Below are 22,311 nucleotides of genomic sequence, written 5' to 3'. Positions count from 1 at the left end.
AAAGAGAAAAATAGACCCCAGAAAGGAGCCAGTCCCTTTAATCAAGTGCATTCAAAAGAGCCCACAGCAGAAAAAAAAACAGTATAAATAATGATATAGAAGTTTAATTTTAGTTTAAGGAGTTTTAGGAGCGGACAATACATAAACCGATCCATGTTCTGTTCTATTATGCTTTCATGGTCCATGGTTTTTTTATGCATGTGTGGCTCCAGTGTCAAACTGTGTCCACACACACACACACAAAGGGCTGCCGAGCTTTGCGAGTCCAAGCAGTGCTTTTTGATTCAGTTTTGCCCGAGGGCCTGAATACCGCACAGAGTCGATGTTGGTTTGCAGCCTTGCGCCTTCTGCACAGAGACTTATATGGATCCTATGTACTTAAGGTCACAACATCTCCGCCAATTTACATGAACAAACAGCGGAGCTGCTAAGAGTCTTGCTTCCCATCGTGTTGCCGAGCAGTTGCCAGTAAAACAGTGCAGCAGTTGATGCGAGTCACACACTGGAAATCAAATAGAGACGGGAAAGCAAGTCTAATTTTCAGAAGGATTTTGCAACATAAACCTTCGATATATTTTCCAACATGTCAAAGCTATGTTGCAAAAGATGAGTGTGACCTGTCCAGGGCGTATCCTGCTCTCGCCCCATTGTGAGCCGGGATTGGTTCCGGCACCCTGCGACCCTGAACCGGATTGGACGTGAGTATGTAAGGATGTTTCAAGCTGATAGCATAATACCGTGGATATTAGATTTTACAGATTGAGTGCTATCTGGCCAAAAAGTGTTTCAGTGTTTAAGTATTTCTGACCAAGACTCATCATCCACGAGTTGGTGTTACTAACCTGCTTTTCTTAATAAATAAAGTTATTTGACCTTCAGTTGGAGGGTTTGAATCCCACTATCTTACCTTGTCCATGAATGCAGTATGTTAAAAGCACGAAACCACTGTACTGAATTATCCCCCAGAAATAAAAAACAAAACGGAAAAACAAGCTGGAGCTGAGCTGCCGGATGGTTTGGATGGTTAATGAACGATGCTGCTGAGTGTGACATAATGTGACATCTATAACGACAGCCCGGCGACGGCGCAGCAGTCGGGGTGCAGCCCCATTTACTCCTCATTCAGCCGTTGTAGAAGCAAAGAGCAGGAAAAACTGTACCTATCTATCAACCTGAATGTTTGGGTGTGTGTGTGTGAGTGTGTGTGTGTGTGTGTGAAGGGTGAGGAAGCCGAAGCAAGAGAGGGTGAAATTCCCCCGGCGGGAATGGATTGTCGAAACAACATGGGAACTTATCAGATGTCTTCCCGCTCCCGTCCTTAATTATTTCTCTCCTCAAGAGAGCTAACCTCACGTTAAAAAAAAAAAAAAAAAAAAAAAAAAAATCTCCGCGCCGTGTTGCCGTGATCTGAGCTCCCCAGCGGAACACAAAGATCCTTTCCAAAATGTCACTGTGCAGGCAATAAAAGACCGCTGCTGGCAAATTTACATGAGCAAATGTCAATAATTCTTTTTGGCTGCTGCAATGGAATTAAAAAAAAAAAAATAAAAATAATAAATAAAAAGAGAACGGCAACTTTGTGATCAGTCAGATAAATTTCAGCTCTTTGGAGTGAAGACGGTGATATTACTGTAAAACCTGCGGGAGAATAAGAAGGAACGGCCTGCGAGTGAATCGATAATTAGCCCAACAAAGGCTGACATTTGCAGCCATGGAAACCAAATGTCCGCGCAGGGGTGGCGACACCATCCAGGCATCAATTAACAGCACTCCAGTTAGATCCCGTGAAGTCCACGGGCGGACGGGAGGACAATAATGACGGGTTTCATCGGCGGATCGGCCGACAGGTGAAGCCGGCAGAGAGGAAGCCGGAGGGCGAGGTGGCGAGCGAGGAACAATAAGGACATCTGATTTGAATCGGATGAGCGCCGCGCTCTCTCTCGGCATTCAGCCTCCCCGGTAATGCCTGTAATTTGTCCGCCGCTCGCTGTCACGTTGAGAAGTTGTAATTTTTAATCACAGCGGATAATTACGGCGAGGAGCCGTCTCTCGATCCGCGCTCACCCACCGGATACTCCTCGCGAGGATCGGCCCATTGTTCTGCTGACAGCGAATGGATGCGGATGCTGTGCTGTACGGGCGGCGGGACGTTTTCGGGTGAAGTCACTGAGAAGGCAAGTTTTAGAAAACGCTCCCACTCTGTCGCCATGGAAACCGCGGGAAAGGCAACGATGCGTTTCCACTTGAAACGTCACACACGCAAGTACAAAAGTGTTCTTCCTGAGGTATAAAGTCAAGACGCTGCCATGTTTCCATGGCAACGGGAGCGGACCTGCGCCGTAAAGGCCGGCAGGGGAGCTGGTGTCGTCGCCGGTAACGCGTGCGATGATGGGAAATAAAAAGCATTCAGCTGGTTTATGTGAGCACTTTCTGCCTGAGGAGGATCATATGCATGAAATTACAAACTCGACTGAGTCGGATTGTGAAGGATCCGGGAGCGCCACAATATTCAAGTCCTTTCAAAGATTTGTGACTTTGGAGCAATCAGCGGCCTTCGCTGTTTTTTTTTTTTTTTTTTTTTTGTTAGTAATTTAACTTCTGTTGATTTATTCTGGTTTACTGTGTGACAAAACAGGGTAATTTCAATACACTGCCTCTTGTTTGTTTATAATAAGGCTGCTGGTATGAGGGAAATGAAAACCTGATTGCTCCAAATTGATTCGTATCAGACGCCGGCGGAATTATTTTTGCTTGTTTTATTAAAGTGACATCTTCAGAACTTTGATAATAAGAGGAGAGGGGTTTCATTTTTTGTTTTTTTGTTTTTTTTTCTTTTACCAGCAGGAATGGAAGCGTCTGGAGGAGAATCCCGGCGAATTTCCCCCCCCCCCCGGCCGCCGTTCATCTGCATGCGCGCGCGTACACGCCTGTGTCTAACGAGCCTCGGCTTTTCGGCCGGGCGTCACGGCTAATGGGTGTGTGTGTGCGGAGAGGTGACCGATCCAATCAGGCCTTTCCTTACCCGGTGGATCTGGCAGTCAAATCCCTCCTCTTATGCATCCTTGAGCACTGCTGATCCTTACAGATAATTAGAAAGACCCGGGGGGCTTATCTCCCCGCCGCCCCGCTCCCTCGTCACCTCACACTCTCCTCCTTCGTCCAGTTTCCTCATTCTGTTGCATCAGCAGGGACATGACCATCCTCTGGGGACTGATCCATATATATTTATATATCTATGAGTGTGTGTGTGTGTGTGTGAGAGAGGGGGAATTTGAGAATGCGTTGGAGGAAGAAGGAAAAAAAAAACTGCTCAGGGTGCACATTAGTTGGTTTGGTTTTGTTTTTTTTTTTTCCTCATGTAAGATTGCATTATGGGTTGTTTGGTAATCACTGCGTGATGTGCTTCCCGACAAGCTCCGAGATGCAAAGAATTGTGGGACTGCATTATTAATGAAGCCCCGGGGAAATGAAGTGCTGAACATGGATCACTACCATATAGCCTGCTGACAGTAATAAATTCACTATAACAGTATAATGTGTTTTAGTGGGAAAAATATACACTGGAATAAAAGAAACTGAATGTATACGGAGCTGAAGACATCAATCATTCACCACACCGGCGCCGCCGCTCGCTGTTTCAAAGCTTCTCCCGCCAGTACGGATGCTAAAGTATATATTATCCCGGTCCTTCAGAGGAGCGAATCAAAGGAATTCAACACGTTCGATTCACGTGGCGACCGCGACGCTCCAGTTCGCCTTCAGCGGCATTTCATCCTGAAATCCAGAACGAGCTTCACTCTGAAGGTCACAGTGATGTAGAACATGGATCGTGCAGCTGTGACACTCATGATTTCATCCACAGTCTTTCGCTTTCTCAAACAACGGCGGAGACTTAAACTCAGAACCTGACAGGACACCAGGTGTGCAGAGGCCTTGAGCACTTTGTGTGTGTCAGACCGACGATGGCCGACTCACAATACACGAAAGAAGCAAAGGTTTCAGTTGTTTCTTCAATGTTTTCTTTAAGATGGCACAGTCTGGCGTTGAGTTTTGACTTGATCCCCCAGAAAGAAGACCAGATTTCAGCCTTTTCAAGTCAGAACTCGTCCTTCACGTGTTTTCCTTTCAGAAACTTGTCCAACAACTCGCACAAGCAGTGTCTCTGGAGCCCGAGCATTGTGACAAATTTGTATTTCCAAACCGTTTCCACGGAAACGGAATCATTTCCAAGCCTTTTCGAAAAGTTCCAGCTTGGCAACCATTTTTTTTTTTAAAAAGGTTCCGAACACAACTGTTATGTGTAAATGCTTTTTAAGTGTTTTCATACACTGTTGTACCTCATTGTTGACTGTTTAAGTATTAAATTTCAATCTAGGAGCAGATTTTAAGCACTAGAGAGGTGAACTGTCACACAGAAACAGTTTATTTTTCACGTCTTATTTTCTCACGCTTTTCAAATTCTTATTGATTCTCAAAATGCACCCTTATGCATGAATGCTACGACTTTCAAAATGTAATTTTAAAAAATGAGGTTTTAACGCTCCAGTTGAACATAAATTGGATGTAGCCGTTTCTCCTATTTCCCACCAGCTGCCACCGATCCGCCGTGTTTTGACGTTTTCTGACACGCGTCAAACTTGTGCAACATGTCGGAGATGAATACGACGCATGTTAAATATATTTTTTAAAAAAAAAACCTCCCACATCAACCCCAGGCGGCATCACGTTGCCTCATCAACCGTTAACGGAAATCTAAATGGACGTTGTCGACAGGAAGCGTGTTGCTCTTTGGTTCGTAATTGCTTTCCGGAGCACGGCACGCTGTTTTCATGTTTAATTGCTCCAACTGTAACACCTTTTATTCATAACACCAGAGTGACAACTACCAGCAACATCTGCCATGTTCACGATGACAATGTTAAAGAGGCTTTTTTTTTTTTTTTTTTTAAATTATAATTCTTCATATATAAGTAAAGACGGGTATTTTTTTTTTTTATTTTTTCCAGCCAATTAAGCATCTGTTTGGAGTTGCGTTCAATAAAAGACTCAAGAACTGACTCATTTCTCAAAAATGAAGATAAAGGGCGCATATCTGATAAACAGCGTGCATACGCTCTTTACTTTGCAAATATTCGGGGCAAAAAGTCGTGTCAAACGTGCTTTTATAGTTCGAAATGGCAAACTTGCCTCCAGCGATTTTATCCTCCCAAGAAAATCAAAGAACTTTTTCTGAAAAAAAAAAAAAAAAAAAGATGTTGACTCCCATAACCGTCCCGACTGAAGCTCATCTTTGTACACATTTCGACTTCGTTTTTAAATGATCAAACACTAAAACAAACTAAAAACTTACAGAGTATAAGGTCATTATCAGGACATCGATGTTCGTCATAGATTGATAAACCGAAACCATTAATCTCAACCTTTGTGCGTCAAGCAGCATTGCAATACAGAAGCTATGGATGCGGTTTGTTGACAGGTATGACCCACGCTGGATAAACCACCACAAAAACCAGGTCAGCTTCATCAGCAAACACACGCACGCGTTGGAGTCCACCGAGACGCTACCCCCCCCTCGCCGAGATGCGACGGCGTGATAGACACCAGGGCGACGGAGGCAGGCGATTTGATTCAAAGCAAAGAATGGATCCCATCAGCCAGGGGAAGATGAAAGATTTGTGGCGGCGGTGGAGGGAGGAAGCGGGTTTTAAGGCCCGGCTAATGAGTACAGGCGAGATGTGTTTGCTCAGCACGGAGGAGTGTTTGCAGGGAAGTGAATGACACCGAGGGCTCCGCACTAAGCTGACCAGATTGGATCTCTCTGACACCGGGCAGCATCTCCGGGGAGTCGCCGCGGGATGCAAATCCAAACGCGCACACACACACACACACACACACACACACACACACACACACACACACACCCTGACATGAAGTCGAACACACCTGTGTACACACACAAGAATATTAACGGACAGCCAGGGATCAGAAGCCAATTTTAGAAGTCCAGAGATTTTAACTTTTCCTTTCCCTGAGTAAGCAGTGGCTGGAGATGTCTGCTGATTTCAGAAAATATCTGTGTGTGTGTGCGCGCGCGCGGGTGTGTATGTGCGGTCGAAAAACTGGGGAAACCTTACATGCTTTCGGTAAATGTATTTTCAGGGTTAAGACGCGGTTTTGAAGCTGATGTTAAGGCTAGAAAATGCATCACATCTTAAAAGATGCCTTTAGAGATAGAGAGAGAGAGAGAGAGAGAGAGAGAGAGAGAGAGAGAGAGAGAGAGAGAGAGAGAGAGAGAGAGAGAGAGAGAGTGTTTGTGTGTGTGTGTGTGCAGGAGAAAGAGAGAGAGAGAAATTCCAAACACAAGTCTACGTATTCTCTATTTTTCATGGTCTTCAAGACATTGTAAGCCTCTAAAATACCTTGGACATTCTCATTCGTGGGTCAACGATTTCAAGTGAAAATTAAAAAGTTCCACAGCTTTTTGGATGTTTGATCACATGACAATGTGCTCGGCGCCACTGAGAATGCAATTTTTCAAGAGTTTTCAGGCTCTTTTAATGTAAACAGGCTCCCACCCGAGTCAACGGCGGATGATTCTTTCAGCTTTTATGGGAATGATCTCTGTTAAATTGGAGCTATGAGGCATCGTATTTTGTAGAAAACATACACATTTCAACAAGTTGGTGCTGTTGTGAGCTAAAAACTGTATTTCACAGGTTATTAGCGCTTAATGTTTAAAAAAAAAAAACCCCATTAAGTATGAAAAGTTGTTGAGTAATGACTTGTGGAACTTTGAACAGCTCTTGCTATTTGCAGATGACGACCCCTTTTAAAACCCGCACATCTTCACCAACTTGTAGAGGAGTATATTTTTCTCGCGCTTGCTGCTGGGTGCTCTCACAGCATTCATAAAGAAAATGCAGAGCGTGCTTTTGTTACCACCACGACGATGCGTTCACGTCTCGAGGATAACCTTGGAGGAGTAAATGTGACGAGTGGCGAAGGCGTAGAATTTGTAAAACAGTTAAAAGATCGGCAGACGCCTGGAGGTGTTTCCAGGAAGAGCTCCTCTCTGTTGTCGCTCCCCAAAGCCTGGACAGGAGTCATCCGGGAGCCATCCCACCTCCGTCCCCACCGAAAACCAATCAAGAGCCTCGTCTGGCTGCCAAAGCCAATCACTTCACAGCGGCAGGACGGCCACCTTCTGAATCTATTCTACTGTCATTACAGCGAGCCGCGGGACGGAGGCGGCGAGAGGAAGGCAGAGAGCACACAGCCAAATTAAAGGACTCCTTCAGCCCTGCGTACACTCAGTTCCAGTCCCATATTTAATTCAGTGATTGATTTCTTCATTAAAATACATCCCGATCTTAATTATTCTATTAATAATCCAAAAACCTCATGGAAAATACACTTTTTTAATGTGCGTTAGAGCAGGACAGAAAGAAAGGGGAAGAGAGGAGAAGAGAGGCAAAGGCTTTTTGTTCTAGTTGTTTTCTGGTGTGTGTGTGTGTGTGTGTGTGTGTGTGTGTGTGTGTGTGTATGTGTGTGTGCACCACATCTAACTGTCAGAAAGGTGATAGGACCAGAATCACTGAGTGACTGATTGACCGGTTGGTTGGTTGATTGATTGATCACTTGATTGGTAAGTTGGTTGGTTAGATATTGATCAGATAGTTGAATAGTTAGCTGGTTGATTGGCTAATATTTCCCTCCATGGATCTATAGTTTCTTAAATTCCTTGGTGGCTGATTGGTTTGTGTTTTTGCTCGTTGACTGACAGACTGGTTGGTTGATTAGCATTTTGGATAACTGCTAATTGGTTGGTTAATATTTTAGCTAGTTTAATGATAGATTAGTTAGGTAGTTCGGTAGTGCTTAGTTGGCTACTTGATTTGTCAATTGGTTGATTTTGATTAGTTTATGGAAAGCTCCAATGATTGGTTGGAGAGTATTTTGGTTGGCGGACTGACAGAGGGGTTGATTCATTGGCTGGTAGATTGGTTGGTTGTAAGTATTTTGTCTACTTGACTAATAGATCACTAACTGATAGATTATCTGATAGATATTTGATTGGTTGGTTGATTGATTGAGGCTGCAGACTACTAGAATACTTGGTTGATTGATAGGTAGTTTGATTGTCTTGTTGACCGATCAATGGGCTGATTAGAAAACAGAAAAGCCACGATAGGGAGGTGATTTTTAACTTTTGACACAATCACTAAACACACACACTCGGAGTCATCAGAGGACACAGCGAAGACAGAAAATACACACACGTTCGAGAGAGAAAACTGTAAAACGTTTATGAACTGAGGAATGTTGAAGACAAGAAAGGTGAGTAAACCAACAAGAAGGCAAAGTTGACAAAAATAGGGCATGAAGGAAAGAAGGAGACGGAAATGAAAAGGTAAGAAAAGGTTAATGGACAACAGGAGAGCAGAGAGGAAAAACAGCAAAAAAAAAAACACAGCTGGAAAATGAAGGACAGAATAAAATAGGTAAAGAAAGCAGCACGAGGAGGAAAGAGCATTGAGAAATTGACAAACAGTAAAAGGAAAAGGACATAAAGGAAAGGACACAAATAAAAAGTAAAGAAAGGAGGGTTAAAAAAAAAGAAACCTCCAGACTAATAAATTGGAGGCTATTCACACCGATCTAAAGAGACCTCTGTGCTGTGTTATGTGTGTGTGTGTGTGTGTGTGTGTGTGCGCGCTACGTGAGCGTCAGTCATTGTGCGTGTGTGTGGCAGTGGGAGTGAAGCAGCCCTGAGTGTGGCTCGAGATTAATGGGGGCCATTATCTCAATGCCCAAAACACTCAGTGATGAAGAGTCACTGCCTGGCGACGGGCCTCGGCCAATCAATTTGTGGCGCAGCAGTCACCTGCCCGGGTCAGAGCCCACATACGGCCGGCGTTTGTTGAGGAGGCGGCGGTGGCAGTCGGAAGGGAGGAGGGGAGGGGAGGGGCTGGCAAATTTCCATGACATTACAGTATGGAGTTAAAGGAAACAGAGGGTCAGGTTGTTATATGGTGTGATGGACTCCGTCTCTTGCGGACTTATCCCTCCCCTCTGTCCAAAAGTCTGACGACTGGTGGGGATTAAATCGACTAATTGGACCAGAAAATACTCTAATGTATGAAAAATCAAAGCCCTCTCATTCCTAGAAAGACCTTTCAGGATGCCCAGTACTCCATTACCAGGTAACAACATGGACAATGATATAGGAGAACATCGAAACGACCCCAATCCTGAGAAATAAGCAATGGCGATAGATGATTGGTCAGAAATTCACTAAAGAAGGGGGACCGCCTTCGCAATAAGTCTTCAATGCATCAGAAGTGAAGCGAAATTAACCGTTTCATTCAAATGAATCACACAAAGGCCAAAAAGTAAACAGTCTAAGTTTGATGCCAAATCAACTTCCGCAGCCAAAACAAAAATAAATAGCAAAAAAAAAAAAAAAAAAAAAAAAAAAATTAAACTGTCACTGGTTGAGTGGTCGTACGTGATTTCAGTCCGCATATTCCAATGAGTTCCACCTGTACGTCAAACAGTCAATGAGCAGAACTTGAGAATTGCCTCCTCTGTTTTTGTCCAGAGAGTCTTGTTAGTGCGGGCCTTGGTTATTCTCAACAACTGAGCTCAATCTTCTGCGCAACGTGCAGCAAAATATGCCCAATTTACTTGAATCAATAAGAAAAAAAAAAATTCAAGGTTTTTTGGAGCGAAATCAACAAATTGAAAGAAAGACAAAAAACGAAATGTTTTTATTTTTTAAATGAGACGAGGACCAAAAATTGTATACTGTCAGGATGCCCTGTCCATTCAGATAAAGCCTTCTGCTGTAAATACTTGTAGAAATGCATGAGAGCCCTATATGTTCACCACAGGATAAGTCCTTGGTCTACATGTCACGTTCCATATGCAATAAAACATCTTTCTTTTCTCGCATTTGTGATTTTTATTTGCTTCCACTCTCCACCTTAACAACACCTTTTTGTCAAACTATCTGAAGACCAAGAGGAAATTATTCTCTCCTTTGCCAGGAAATCATGAGTCTTCTGAAGGATGCTCTTTTTCCAAGGAGGAGAGGTTCCCCATCATTACCTTGAGAGCGCAAGGGCCACTCACAGAGGAGAGCTCAGAGTTATTTATTCGACTCACGTGGCCAGAACACACACTGGCATGTGCTTGGGCACACAAAAGCCTGTAGAAACACACACACATACACACAAAAAAACAAAACAGGGAGCATCGAAGAGGCTGGTTTAGACTTCCTAGCATAAAGACTGTTCAGATAGTGAGGTTGAAAGAAGCTGCTTGTTAAACTGTAACTATATTTTATTTATAAAACGAGGAAGATGCACTGAAGCATGGGAATTGGAGATGTTTTCAGTGTTGTTGAGGTACAAATGGCCTGCCCCTTTTAGCTACTCAGTGGCAAGGGATAGGGTGAGTATGAGGGCTTGAATCTCATAAAGAAGTCTCCTAATTATAGTCGATATTCAGAAAGAGCAAGAAAATCTTTTGCAGATGACTCCATACTGTTTTCTAATCGGCGTCATGGTTTTGCCAATTAGTTCTGAACCCTGAGAAAGCAACAGAGACTCTCATTTCAATAAATTGTTGAGTCGAAGCTTGGATTCTCTCTCACTACAGGGATGTGGAGATTGGTTGGTGGGTTGATCGAACTGATTCCTGAATGATTTCACGAGCGCATGTCAACAGCATCGATCTCATGACTGCATTACTTCAGAAACGACATACCATGACAGGTCAAGAGCAGTCCTTAGATTATTTCCATGACGGTCAATGCATTAGTGAGTGTTTCTTTAGCGCACGGCTTGAAAAGCACATGAAGCAATCGATGTTTTCTTCACCATTTCAATGCTGGTAATACTTTACCTTACAGGCAGTGAGTGTATACAGCAAACACAGTGGGAAGATGGTAAACCCGCCTCACACAGTCGAAAGCCGCTGATCTAGAAGAATCACAGGCATGTGCCTGACAATGAGTGATACCCCTGCGTCATTCAGCTTCTACTGGAAAAGCACGAGACAGAGACGTTCAGTCCAATCAGGCGGATTTGATGAGTTCACTCAACCGTGCCACCGCGGTCCATGACAGTGTTTCCCGGCGTTTGGAAACACGCTGCCTTACATGTTTTAAACGTTCGCCTGCCCACGTACAAATGAAGGTGCCATCAGCAGGCTCTGCAGGGGCCTGATAACAAGCGATGCATTTCAATCCAGGGCCTGGGATTTGCAATCACAGGACTATATCACATGATAGGTTTTTGAAACTATCCCACGCCAGCGACTGCCGTCTGCCAACGAGGTGTCGGAATCGGCTGCACATTTACTCATCTTTACTCATCCTGCTAATATGAATGCTTTTGTGTGTGTGTGTGTGTGTGTGTGCAAATTAAAAATGATGTCAAGACTGTTATGGGCGTACGAGATTTAACAATCACTTGGTTTATTATCGCTTAATGGCACTGCAGCGAACAACGCGTCTTGGTTGCCGTGTAAATACAAAGAATTAAAGAAAAGGAATTACATCAATAATGTGGTGCGGAGAGTTAAACTCCTGAGCTGTTACTTCTTCTCACTCAAATGGAAACAACAGCAAGGGATACGTCTCCTCAGCAAACATAAACAGAGCGATCTGACTCCATTGGACTGATTAACCAATTTATCTAATAAATACAAAGTATCAGCGTACGATTCCTCCACGGCCATCAATCACAATCAGCCTATTTACAGAGCTGAATGTCATTGTGTTGCGACGAGGGTCGGATTTTGAATCATCCTCGCTCCCGCTCACTTTACAGAAAAGAAACCCGGCGTCCCTCAAGTGCAATCGAATTCAATTACGGCCAATAAGTAGAGATTTAAGCAACCTGTACCTCAGATTGCTGGGAGCCATCCATCATGGAGGGAAAGAAAGGGTTAAGACCTCTTGCAGCCATTCTTCCCCACACCCACGAAAACAAGGGAAGACGCCGGCTTTAACGGCCACCAATACAAATCAATGGCAATAATCGGCCTGACAAAGGAGCACTTTGGAGGCAGGAAATTATCTGAGGAGGGCTTTCATGCACAGGGGCACATAATTAAAGGGTGGGCTATGTTTTTCACAGCGGCACACCAGTTTGCAGAGCAGCTAAATGGGCACATCAGTGTGTTGGGATGTGCCTCACTAACCCTGCATGCTGGGGCCACATGTCGCAACCATGAAGGATAAAAAACAATTTGGAATCAGTCTTTATGATTGAAACTTGGGTGAAACTTTATTCAATATTTACAACTGAAGAATCAATCAATATTTATCAAAAAATATATTAAAAAAAATGTAGGAAACTCTTCGGAAAATGTCACAACCATTATGAGATTGCATGAATGAGAATTATTAATTTTAAAGCCACTCAATTTTTCAACTTTCTATATATGAATTATAATAAAATCATGTCTGATTGGAAAAACAAAGGTACGTTTGCAGACAAAACAGTCATATTAACATGATTAATTTGATGTGAGCCATGCTTTGTGCTATAAAGGTCAATTTTCTGTACAGTTTTACTTTTAGAATACTTAAAATCTGATTGTTTTCCATGGATTGGCCTCTGTCTAAATAAAATTTAAATAAAGAGATGAGAAACTTTGGTCAAAAATGATGACCGATGGGGAAAAGCAGGCCCATGTAAGCAGGTGACACAAATATTTGGAATATTATTCACAATGTAGTTGAAAAATTTGATAGATGATGAAATAGCACCAGATTTTGGCTCATTTCAAGGAAAAGCGCATGGCGTTTGAGACGTTGTTGGACAACTTTTGAAAAATGTTCCCCATTTTCACAGAAAGGGAGCAATTTCGAAAAAAGTTCAATTTTTCACCATTTCCGTGGAGATGGAGACACAGTTTCCGAAAAGTAGCTTTTTCCCCCCTGTTTCCATGGAAAAAGAGTGTTTTCAAAAAGTCGTGTTTTCAGTGGTTGATGTGCAGACAGACACCCAAAACAACAAATATCACTAGAAAATATGTTCCTAAGAAATTCATTCAAGGCATGATGGTCATGGTCTGATGGGAAATGCCTGGTTTAAGTTGAGTAAACGACGGCTGATTCGGTAAATCTTGGTGTCCCTTTCTCAGGCTTTTCCATTTCCACTGATTTCAGGCAGCTATATGTTTGAGTTTGTGAAATATTAACGAAGAGAAGTTCAGCTGATCCATCAGATCTACTGCAGCAGATTTTCATGAGGGACGCAAAACTATCGTAAAAAAAAAGATGATTCTTGATATTTTGGCCCGGGGATGGGGAGCACATGCCTCGTGAAAACGCGGGGCCGAACTTTTAATGAGACAAACATTTCAGCTGCGTCGGTCTCGTTGTCTCTCTCAGCGCATCTCCGGAATGTATATGAGCGAATTAGACGTATTAACAGTTGCCGTCTTATCGGCCTGTAAATCAAACCTCTGCCTGCAGAGCTGACGGGGGAAGCCTCTGTACGGAGGGCAGATGTCTGCTTGTGCTGCATGTAAACGCGGCCCGGCTCGCTCGCTGCAGTCCCGGGAGTCGATCCTCACTATCGCGCAGTCTGGCGGCGTGGCAAGCAAACAAAACACCATCGTTCTTGGCTTCAAAACCGCTCTAATTCCGGCATCTCTTGCGCCGTCACTCACTTCCTGGAGGAATAATGTGCTCTGAGGTCAGGACAAAGTGGGCCTGCCTGTTTCCCGAACACCCGCGACCCATCATGTGGGTATAAATGATCAGTGTCAAGCCATGAGGATAATTAGGATCAGCGGGGGCAAACGCGTAAAAGTTTAACACCAACAGACCCCGAGGCGTCGTATTTGTTCTCTAAATGGGGACGTTTTCCCACATCCAGCTGCTCTGGCTCAGTTTGATTAGATGGAGATTGCTTTACAGGCGCATTTTCCATTGAAAGAGATGACACAGATCCAAGTCGGACGGAGGTTACGAAAAAAATTCAACAACGCACTCAGCATGGACCGAACGTTTAGGCTACTCTGGACCATGCAAAGGATTTTTATTTGAACCAGGGTTCAAATCCGTCTCTACAATCGGTCTGTTGATCCTACCCTCTTCTCTCTATTCCCTCACTGTCCCAAAAGCTGTATCAATAAAGAATTGGACAATCAGATCACGAGCTTGTTTGGTTTTTTTAACACCGGACTTGGCAACTCCCATCGAGAGGCAGGAGCACTAACGCGCTGGATTACGGCGGCGGCGGCGGTCGGAGCCACTTACCTTGGCGATCTGGACACACCAGTTGAGCAGCAGCTGCGATCCGATGTTGTCCTTGTGCTCGTGCACGTAGTCGAGGAGGCAGCCGTGCGGCATGAGCTGGGTCACCAGCTGGATGGTGGGGCTCAGGCAGACCCCCAGAAGACGCACCAGGTGGGGGTGCTCCATGCTGGCCATGATCAGGGCCTCCTGGGTGAGAGGGGGGGAGCAGCGGGGGGGGGGAAAGGGACTAAGTGGTCTGAGGTAATGCAACAGTGGAAGGATTTAGATCCCGTTTACACGACAATGTTTCGAGAGAAAATGCAGTTTTTTATGTTTCTCATTTACACAGTAAAGTCTGTATGAGTGTTTTAAAAAAGTTGCGTTTTCCTCCGTTTACACGGAGATGGAGTCACAGCGTTTTCAAAAAGCTGTTTTTCCAGTGGCTTTGAGTGTCGTCGTGGTGTAAATCGAGTCCCAAAACACAACAAAAATTTTGTGTTTTCAAAAACACACCAAACGATCATGACGATCTCGAAAACGAAGCCTGAAAGAAACTGACATTTATGATATATTTTGCACTTTTGCACGTTGTCCTATTGCAGTTGGATGCATAAATTAAGACGTCCGTATCTGCACGTGCAGCATCTGTCCGGAGCGTTGCCACGGTGAAGGGGAGGGGCTTTCTGCAGAACTCGTCTTCAAAGCCGCACAAACACGATCTTTTATCTTTTTCATCTATATTTCAGCCCCTGTGACACACGGCACTTCTTAAATGTTGCACCAATTAAAAAACCCTGCCACCCCCCCAAAACAAAATAAAACCTGAGTCATGCGCGGTGCACGCAGTCATGGGCAGCTCGGATTTATTTATTTTTTTCCCGTTTAACCGCATTTTCTCCCGTCTCTTCTCTGCAGCAGATGGACGTAGAGGTTTGAACAGTTGGGAATCGACGTTGGGTAATTGTTATTGCGGAGCTGCAAGCAGAAGGATGTGTGCTGGTGATGAAGTGTTATGATGGCGAGCACTGATACCCGTGTGTGTGTGTGTGTGCGTGTGTGTGTGTGTGTGCGTGTGTGTGTGTGTGTGTGTGTTAGGGAGCAGAAGCTGTGCTTAGTGTCATCGCTTAAAAAACACTCTCTTCAGCCGTTCTCATCTCCTACTGCCTCTCCCGGGCTCTCGCGCTCATTCACACACTCCGACATGCGGATACACTCTCTTGGCAGCTCTCTAAAACACTTACACTCAAGGACACATACACACACACACACACGCACACCAACACACACACTCCCTGTCTTTGCATACTGCTCGTGGTCGAGGAGGTGTATATCCAGGCTTGGCCCCGGGGCAGCTGATAGATAGATGAGGTGCCTTTTTAAATTTAGATGCCGAAGAATGAGCTTCGAGGGAGAGCGGAGGAGTCGCCGAGATTAATTCTAAACAGGAGGGGGGCCATAGGCCACGGAGAGGCTCCTGCCACCATCAGCGGCCTGATTTAAGCAGAGCCTCGCAGCCCGGAGTGGCGGCGGTACGTCTTCACTCCATGAAGCCACCTGCTCCCTTTTCCCCGAACGCTGTCGGCAGACGACGTCGCTTCCAAGTGAAGGCGCCGTTTCCGTACATGGAACGTAGCTAGCAAGTTGGTCCACTAGTTTGTGTACGATTGATGGGATGTGAGCGTTTCCAGAAAGCATTGCTTCCAAAAAGTTGCATTTTCGGTGGTTCCAATGACCGCTGTCAAGAAAATGAAGAGCGAAAACACAACAAAAGTGAAACCATTCTAGCGTTAAAAGAAACCCTGAGAGTCGCAAACTAAACCGGGCTAAACTCTTGCTCTTCCTATCCACTCTACGGGCAAATGCTACACAGACTTGTGTATGTATGAGTGTGTGTGTGTGTGTTGGTTTCTCTCTCATCTCCCCGAGCGCTGACCTCCATTACCGCCGCCTGACCCTCCTCCCCGATCTCGCCGGGGCGTTGGGAGAAGAAGACGCCGTCCGAGACCGCGCATGCTCCGGCACGTCGCGTCCGAGAGAGAGGTGTGTGTGTGTGTGTGTGTGTGTGTGCATGCATGGAAACACGCCGAATTAGTGTGTTATTAAGGCCTCCGCGTTTCGCGTGTCGCACAATCAACTCTCGGATTCACGTTATTTGCCAACACAAGCAAATCGCCCCGCGTCTCCCGCGTCACAGCCCGGACCTGGCTCTGTGTGTGTGTGTGTGTGTGTGTGTATTCTGTGTGTGTGTGTGTGTGTGTGTGTGTGTGTGAGTGTGTTTGGAGCTGGCACTCCAGTTGCTAGTTTCTCAGTGGTGAGGCGTGAGCCTGCCTTTAGATTGCTGTTTAACAAGCCAGCAGACAGAGCATATTGGCTCAGGATGGACAGAGACCCCCGCTGGGAGAAACACAGGGAGGGGAGGAGAAGGACGGACGGGGGGGAAGGGGGGGGGGGGGGGGGGGGGACGCAGGGGGACAAGAGAAGAGGGGGAGTGGGAAAAGAAAGGGGAACAAAGTGGAGGCACGGCCGTGTTGCATGAGGAAGATGAAGAGGAAGAGAGAAAGTGATGGATGAGGATTTAAAAAGGAAAAGTTTGGACGGATGGATAGAAAACGGATTTATGAAAGGATGGATAGATGGAAAGACAGATGGATGGATGAAATGGAAGGAAAACTAGATGGATGGGTGGATAGGTGGACGGATGGACGCAGGCTGGATGGATGGATGGAAAAATAAGGGGATGGATGGATCTATGAATTGAAGGAAGACTAGATGGACGGATGGACGGATGGATGGATGGATGGGTTTATAGATGGACTTATAGATGAATGGATGGATGGATGATGGATGGATGGAAAACTAGGTGGATGGATGGACAGAGTCTGGATGGATGGATGGATTTATGGATTGAAGGAAGACGAGATGGAAGGCTGGATGGAAAACTAGGTGGACGGATGGACAGAGTCTGGATGGATGGATGGGAAAATAAATGGATTGGATGAATTTATAGATTGAAGGAAGACTACATGGACGGATGGATGGACGGATGGAAGACTAGAGTGATGGATGGATGGATGAACGGCCAGATGCAAGACTAGAGGAATGGATGGACAGAGTCTGGATGGATGGATGGATGGGAAAATAAATGGATGGCTGAATTTATGGATTGAAGGAAGACTAGATGGATGGATGGATGGATGGATGGATAGACAGATGGAAGACTAGAGGGATGGATGGATGGATGGACGGACGGATGGAAGACTAGAGGGATGGATGGATGGATGGAAGACTAGATGATGATGGATGGATGGATGGATGGATGGACGGATGGATGGACGGAAAACTAGATGGATTGATGGATGGACGGATGGATGGATATAAAAGATAGAAGGATGCATTGAAAAATACATGCATGGATGGACAGATTTATGGATGGATGGGAAACTAGCTGGATAGCTGGATGGATGATAAAAGATGGATGGATGTAAAACGAGGCACATGAAGGATGGATACCATCCAGCCGGATGAGACTCTGGATTCATGTCGACATCTGCCACCGTCATCAATTATGCTGACTGATTTCATATCAGAAAAAAAACATACTTTGAGGATTTTATGTTCTATTTCAACAACTGTTACTCTAAAAAAAAGCCAATTTTTTTTTTTTTTTGCAAGAAAGTGTAAAAAATGATGAAAAGACACTGAAAAAGAACATTTGCGTTATCTGCATAACTCTTCATGCGAAGATGACAACACGAGGTTTAAAACTCAGAATCTGCCAATTTTATGGAAACCTCTGTGTGATTTCTCAGCTGTTTGTGATTCTGATGTATTTTCGGACATGAGAAAACAAGAAAATGTGTTCCCGGATTTCATCAGAAACGGCGAAACAGAAGGAGGCGAACGCACACCTGCACACTCCCCTCACCGCGCTGCGTTTTCATGGATCCGTGCCAATTCCTCCATTCCAAGGACTCATCCTCGTGGCGGAGGGAAAAACCCCTTTGTTTAACAAGGCGAGCCTCCCCGAGTCATACACAGCTCTCTCTTAATAGATCCTTGGCAAAGCAAGGGCTTAAATTGAGTCATTACTTCCTGCACATGTTGGGGAAATTGATTACCCATTTTATCCGCGGAGGAAAATTTGGCAAATAGAGAAAATTGGCCTGTTTTCGCCGATCAGCTGTGTGAAATCTGGAGAGAATGTTTTTTCTTTTTTCTTTTTTTTTTTTAACGCTGGCAGTGGATAGAGAAAAGTGGCAGCTGAAGCAGGGGGAAATAGTGGGTATTCCGGTTTGGTGAATGACTTAAAGCGGTGTTGTCGGTGGGATGAAGGGGTTTCCTACGTCGGCAGGGATGCACCGATACCGACACCAGTATCGGGTAGTTCACGGTGACGACTGTGGAGTTTACTGAGAGCGGACGAATCGACCGATTGACGGACGCCGGCGGTAAAAAAAAAAAAATACTCACGTCCATGAACTCCACGTTGGCCTTGGGGCCGGTGGCCTCGTTGAGGATTTTAATAGCGACGGGGATCTTCACCGTCTCGCCTTCTGGGACCCAGATGCCCTGAAACACACATGCAATCACTGTAAATGTACTCCTCCGAGTCCTAATAAACCACACACACACACACACACACATACACTTACACACACACAGAGCAGCGGTTTGATTGCTAATGGCCGTGTTTAATGATGTCTGCTGTCCTGCTCGCGTTCCTCCGCGGCGCTGATTCATCCGATTCGTCTACCACCGGCGTTTGAACCCCCGGCGCGTCGGCGTCGATTAGATATTCGCGGCGCGCTCTCAGGTGAATCCCCCCCAATTAGGGCGACGAGGAAAAAGACAATTAGCAAATCTAACAGTTGCGTTCGCTTTATGAGGCTTAAATTTAAGCAGCTGCCGCGGTCGAGGAGGATCACGCCGATAAATCGCGCGCAGATTAAACGTAGTAAAAATCAAACAGGCTCGTCGATACCGGGGGTTGAGAGGAATTCGGAGACGGAGAGAGCCGTGTTTGTTCAGAGGGGTTTGCCGAGTTCTGGAGTTACTATGAATAATTTCGCCAAGGGCAGCGGATCTGGCAAGCAAACAGCCGCTTCTGCTCCCCGGTCCTTGAGCCGCCCTCGGATCACGTCTGTCAGGGAACACGGCTGACGAGAGGAAAATGTTTGACGCGTCTTTCATCCCGAGTCACCGTCGTTTGAAAACGGTCTCAAACGCTGACCTTGTAGACGGTTCCAAAAGCTCCCGAACCCAAGATCTTGACCCGCTTCAGCTCCGTCTCTTTCAGGATCCGCAGCTGGGCCTGGTTCGGCGCCGTTCCGCTGGGGGTCAGGGGCTCCACCAGCTGCGAAAACACACACAGGAACACACACACACACAGGGTTATTTAAACTATTGACCCCCTGTAAACAAATGTTTGATGACTTAATTTAATGCTCTTTTGGGATTTTTGGCAATTAGTTTCATGGAGGTGAAAGAAACATGAAATATCTGAGACGTGTTTTCACTTGAAACGTCGTCGTGTAAACAGGACCTTCTGTCGTTACTTCATTTGAAACTCAATTAGCAGTATAAAGATGAACATTTCTGAACTTTCTCGCCATTAAAAAATCTTTTTCTGCATGAAAATATAGAACACATTCAACATATGTTTAAAGAGTTCACGGTTTTTAGTTGAAAGTCAAAATGTGACAACAAAGAGAATCTTCACTGTTTCATGTTTGAGAATACTTAACTTTTATATTGTGTCATCAAATTCACATTTTGTCAAGAATACCTGCTTCGGGCTGCAAATCCGGTATTCTAAGGACTAAAAGTATCGAAGAGGTGCAGAGATAAACTGTTTTTATGTTTGCCTACAACTTTGATTCAACAACATTTCATTGCATAACTACTGAGTTATAACCACATCGCTGAAAAACATAAACCCACAGAATCAGAACTATTTTTTCAATTGCATATGATGTCTTCAGTTACCTCTTCATACACATATTTTAACAAGAACGTTCCTTGTGGTGCGATATCGCGTCTCAACCAGCCGCTTCCTGTTGTTTTACAGTGCATTGCAGCTACTCAGAAACCTGAAGCGTGCCTTTTATTTCGCTTCAAGAGAGAATATTTTTAACCTCTTGCTCTTGGCTCGCACGATGCTTAAAATCACATCCGGAGAGCCGCCGGGCGCCTGCAGCGGGGTGAGGCCGCTCCATTTACAATAATAAGTCTTGGAAAGAGATGCACAAGGTGAATACAAAAGGTTTAATGAATAAGCAGCCAAAAAAAAAAAGGGGAGGGGGGGCAGACTGCGCCGTCCAGATAGTTATTATTTGTTCCAGTGCACATTTACGAAATACAAATGGATGTGGAGTTTTCTGTCAGACCCTGGCAGTTAACAGCGCGGACCGCGGCGTTGCCCACCGCTAAGCAAATCACAGCCTGGTGTCAGCCGCTATCGCAGTCGACAAAGAGCGGCGAGCTCACCAGCTGTGCATATACAAAACAATTCCAATTCAAGGTTATGACGGGGGCCTCCTCCGCGCCGCCTCCCCGCCAATAACAGCTGACACCGAACAGCATCCCAGCAGCTGGCCTGGCCGCCCGCCTCGCCGCCGCCGCCGCCGCAGCCCGGGCTGCCGAGTGCAAAGAGCGAGGAGAGCTGGCACCTGTAACCGAGCCGCCGGCAGATCTGAGCCAGACTCGTCCGGCACGTCACGCGTGCGCCGCTCCGCCGGTATCGACAGCCACATGCAAATTCACACACGCACACACACACACACACAGAGATAAAAAGTCAATGCCGCCGATCGATACGTGTCTTAATGAGCCGATCGGGTCTCTCATTCGCCGCGGTTTATCAGCGGCATAATCACCCAGCTCAAACACGGCCATCAAACAAAATAATGAGGCCATATATCAGTCGCTCGGCCATACAAGCACTTATTCAATGTGATGTAAAACCATCAGCACAAAAGCAGCGGCGACGGCAGCGTCGGGCCGGGCCGGGGAGCGGGTGACATTGCCCGCAACTCGACAATGACACGTCGTTTAATGGCTGCTGTTACGGCCGGGGCTGCGAAGGCTGCCGGCGAGTCACCGCAGGAAGTAAGAAGAGGAGGAGGAGGAGGGGAAACGATGAATAAAATCTAGAAGTGAGCTCAAAGGAGGATGGATTTTGTTCAGGCAAATATGAAACACCTAAATCTGTTAAATGTTGAATAATTAATCTTCAATATTGCATATTAAATGTTGTGAAAACCACATGTTCAGGTGTAAAGCTGTTAAAAGATTGATCTGAAGACAAACTGAAGGACGAATGCTGTGTTGGCCAGTAAATGTTCATCATCAATATTGAAATTTTACTTTAAAATTTGGCATTTCGAAAGTTAAATGTTACATGTTGAATGTTCAGTGTTCAATATTGTATATAATGCTGAATAATTGTTGAATATTAAATGTTGAGTGAACATCAAAAGACACTTAATGAAAGTAAATGTTAAATATTCAAAATTTTTCACTTATGTGCAGAACTTCAGATACGAAATGTTCCATGTTACATAAAGATTACTGAATCACATGCTAAAATCTATTATTAAATGAATGTCATTAAATGTTAATAGAAAATGAAACAACAGCTACATATTGAATGACACAAAAGCTATCGTAACATGATATTTCTGAAGTACTAAATCTATATCAAAATTTACTTGCAAGGTGTAAATCTTTTCAAAATCAATCATTTATTGTTGTTAAATATTGAATATTAAAGGTTAAGTGGTAAATTTTAAGGTTTCATGTTCTAATTTCTGGGATTATGTGATATTCCAAATATCAAAACTTGAATGTTGAATTTTACATGTTGAACATGTATTATTAAAAGTGGCTACATCTTGAATGTTAAATAATAAATCTTGTTAGACGTTGAATGTTAAAAGTCAAACGCCGCATGTCAAATGTCAAATGATGAAAAGATGACTATTTAATATTAAGCGTTACATGTTGGATGTACATGTTCTCAAAAGTCAACTCTTATAAATCAGATGTTACAT

At 44.8% G+C, this 22,311-nt stretch overlaps 1 protein-coding gene across 1 annotated transcript in view; it reads right to left on the bottom strand.

Annotated features, from left to right (window-relative positions):
• The window catches only part of LOC115383847 (receptor tyrosine-protein kinase erbB-4-like), a 267,754-nt gene that overhangs the window by 21,786 nt on the left and 223,657 nt on the right, over positions 1-22,311 (bottom strand). Inside the window, exons 18-20 of the mRNA XM_030086039.1 lie at positions 19,491-19,613; positions 18,731-18,829; positions 14,282-14,467 (exon numbers count right to left, since the gene is read on the bottom strand). Coding sequence (XP_029941899.1) covers positions 14,282-14,467; positions 18,731-18,829; positions 19,491-19,613 — 408 coding nt within the window. The remainder of the gene's footprint in view (positions 1-14,281; positions 14,468-18,730; positions 18,830-19,490; positions 19,614-22,311) is intronic.

The sequence above is a fragment of the Salarias fasciatus genome (assembly GCF_902148845.1).
Source record: "Salarias fasciatus chromosome 23 unlocalized genomic scaffold, fSalaFa1.1 super_scaffold_20, whole genome shotgun sequence".
In the NCBI taxonomy this organism is placed as follows: Eukaryota; Metazoa; Chordata; class Actinopteri; order Blenniiformes; family Blenniidae; genus Salarias; species Salarias fasciatus.
Note: the sequence above shows the minus strand (reverse complement) of the source record. Positions and strands in the feature narration are given on the sequence as shown.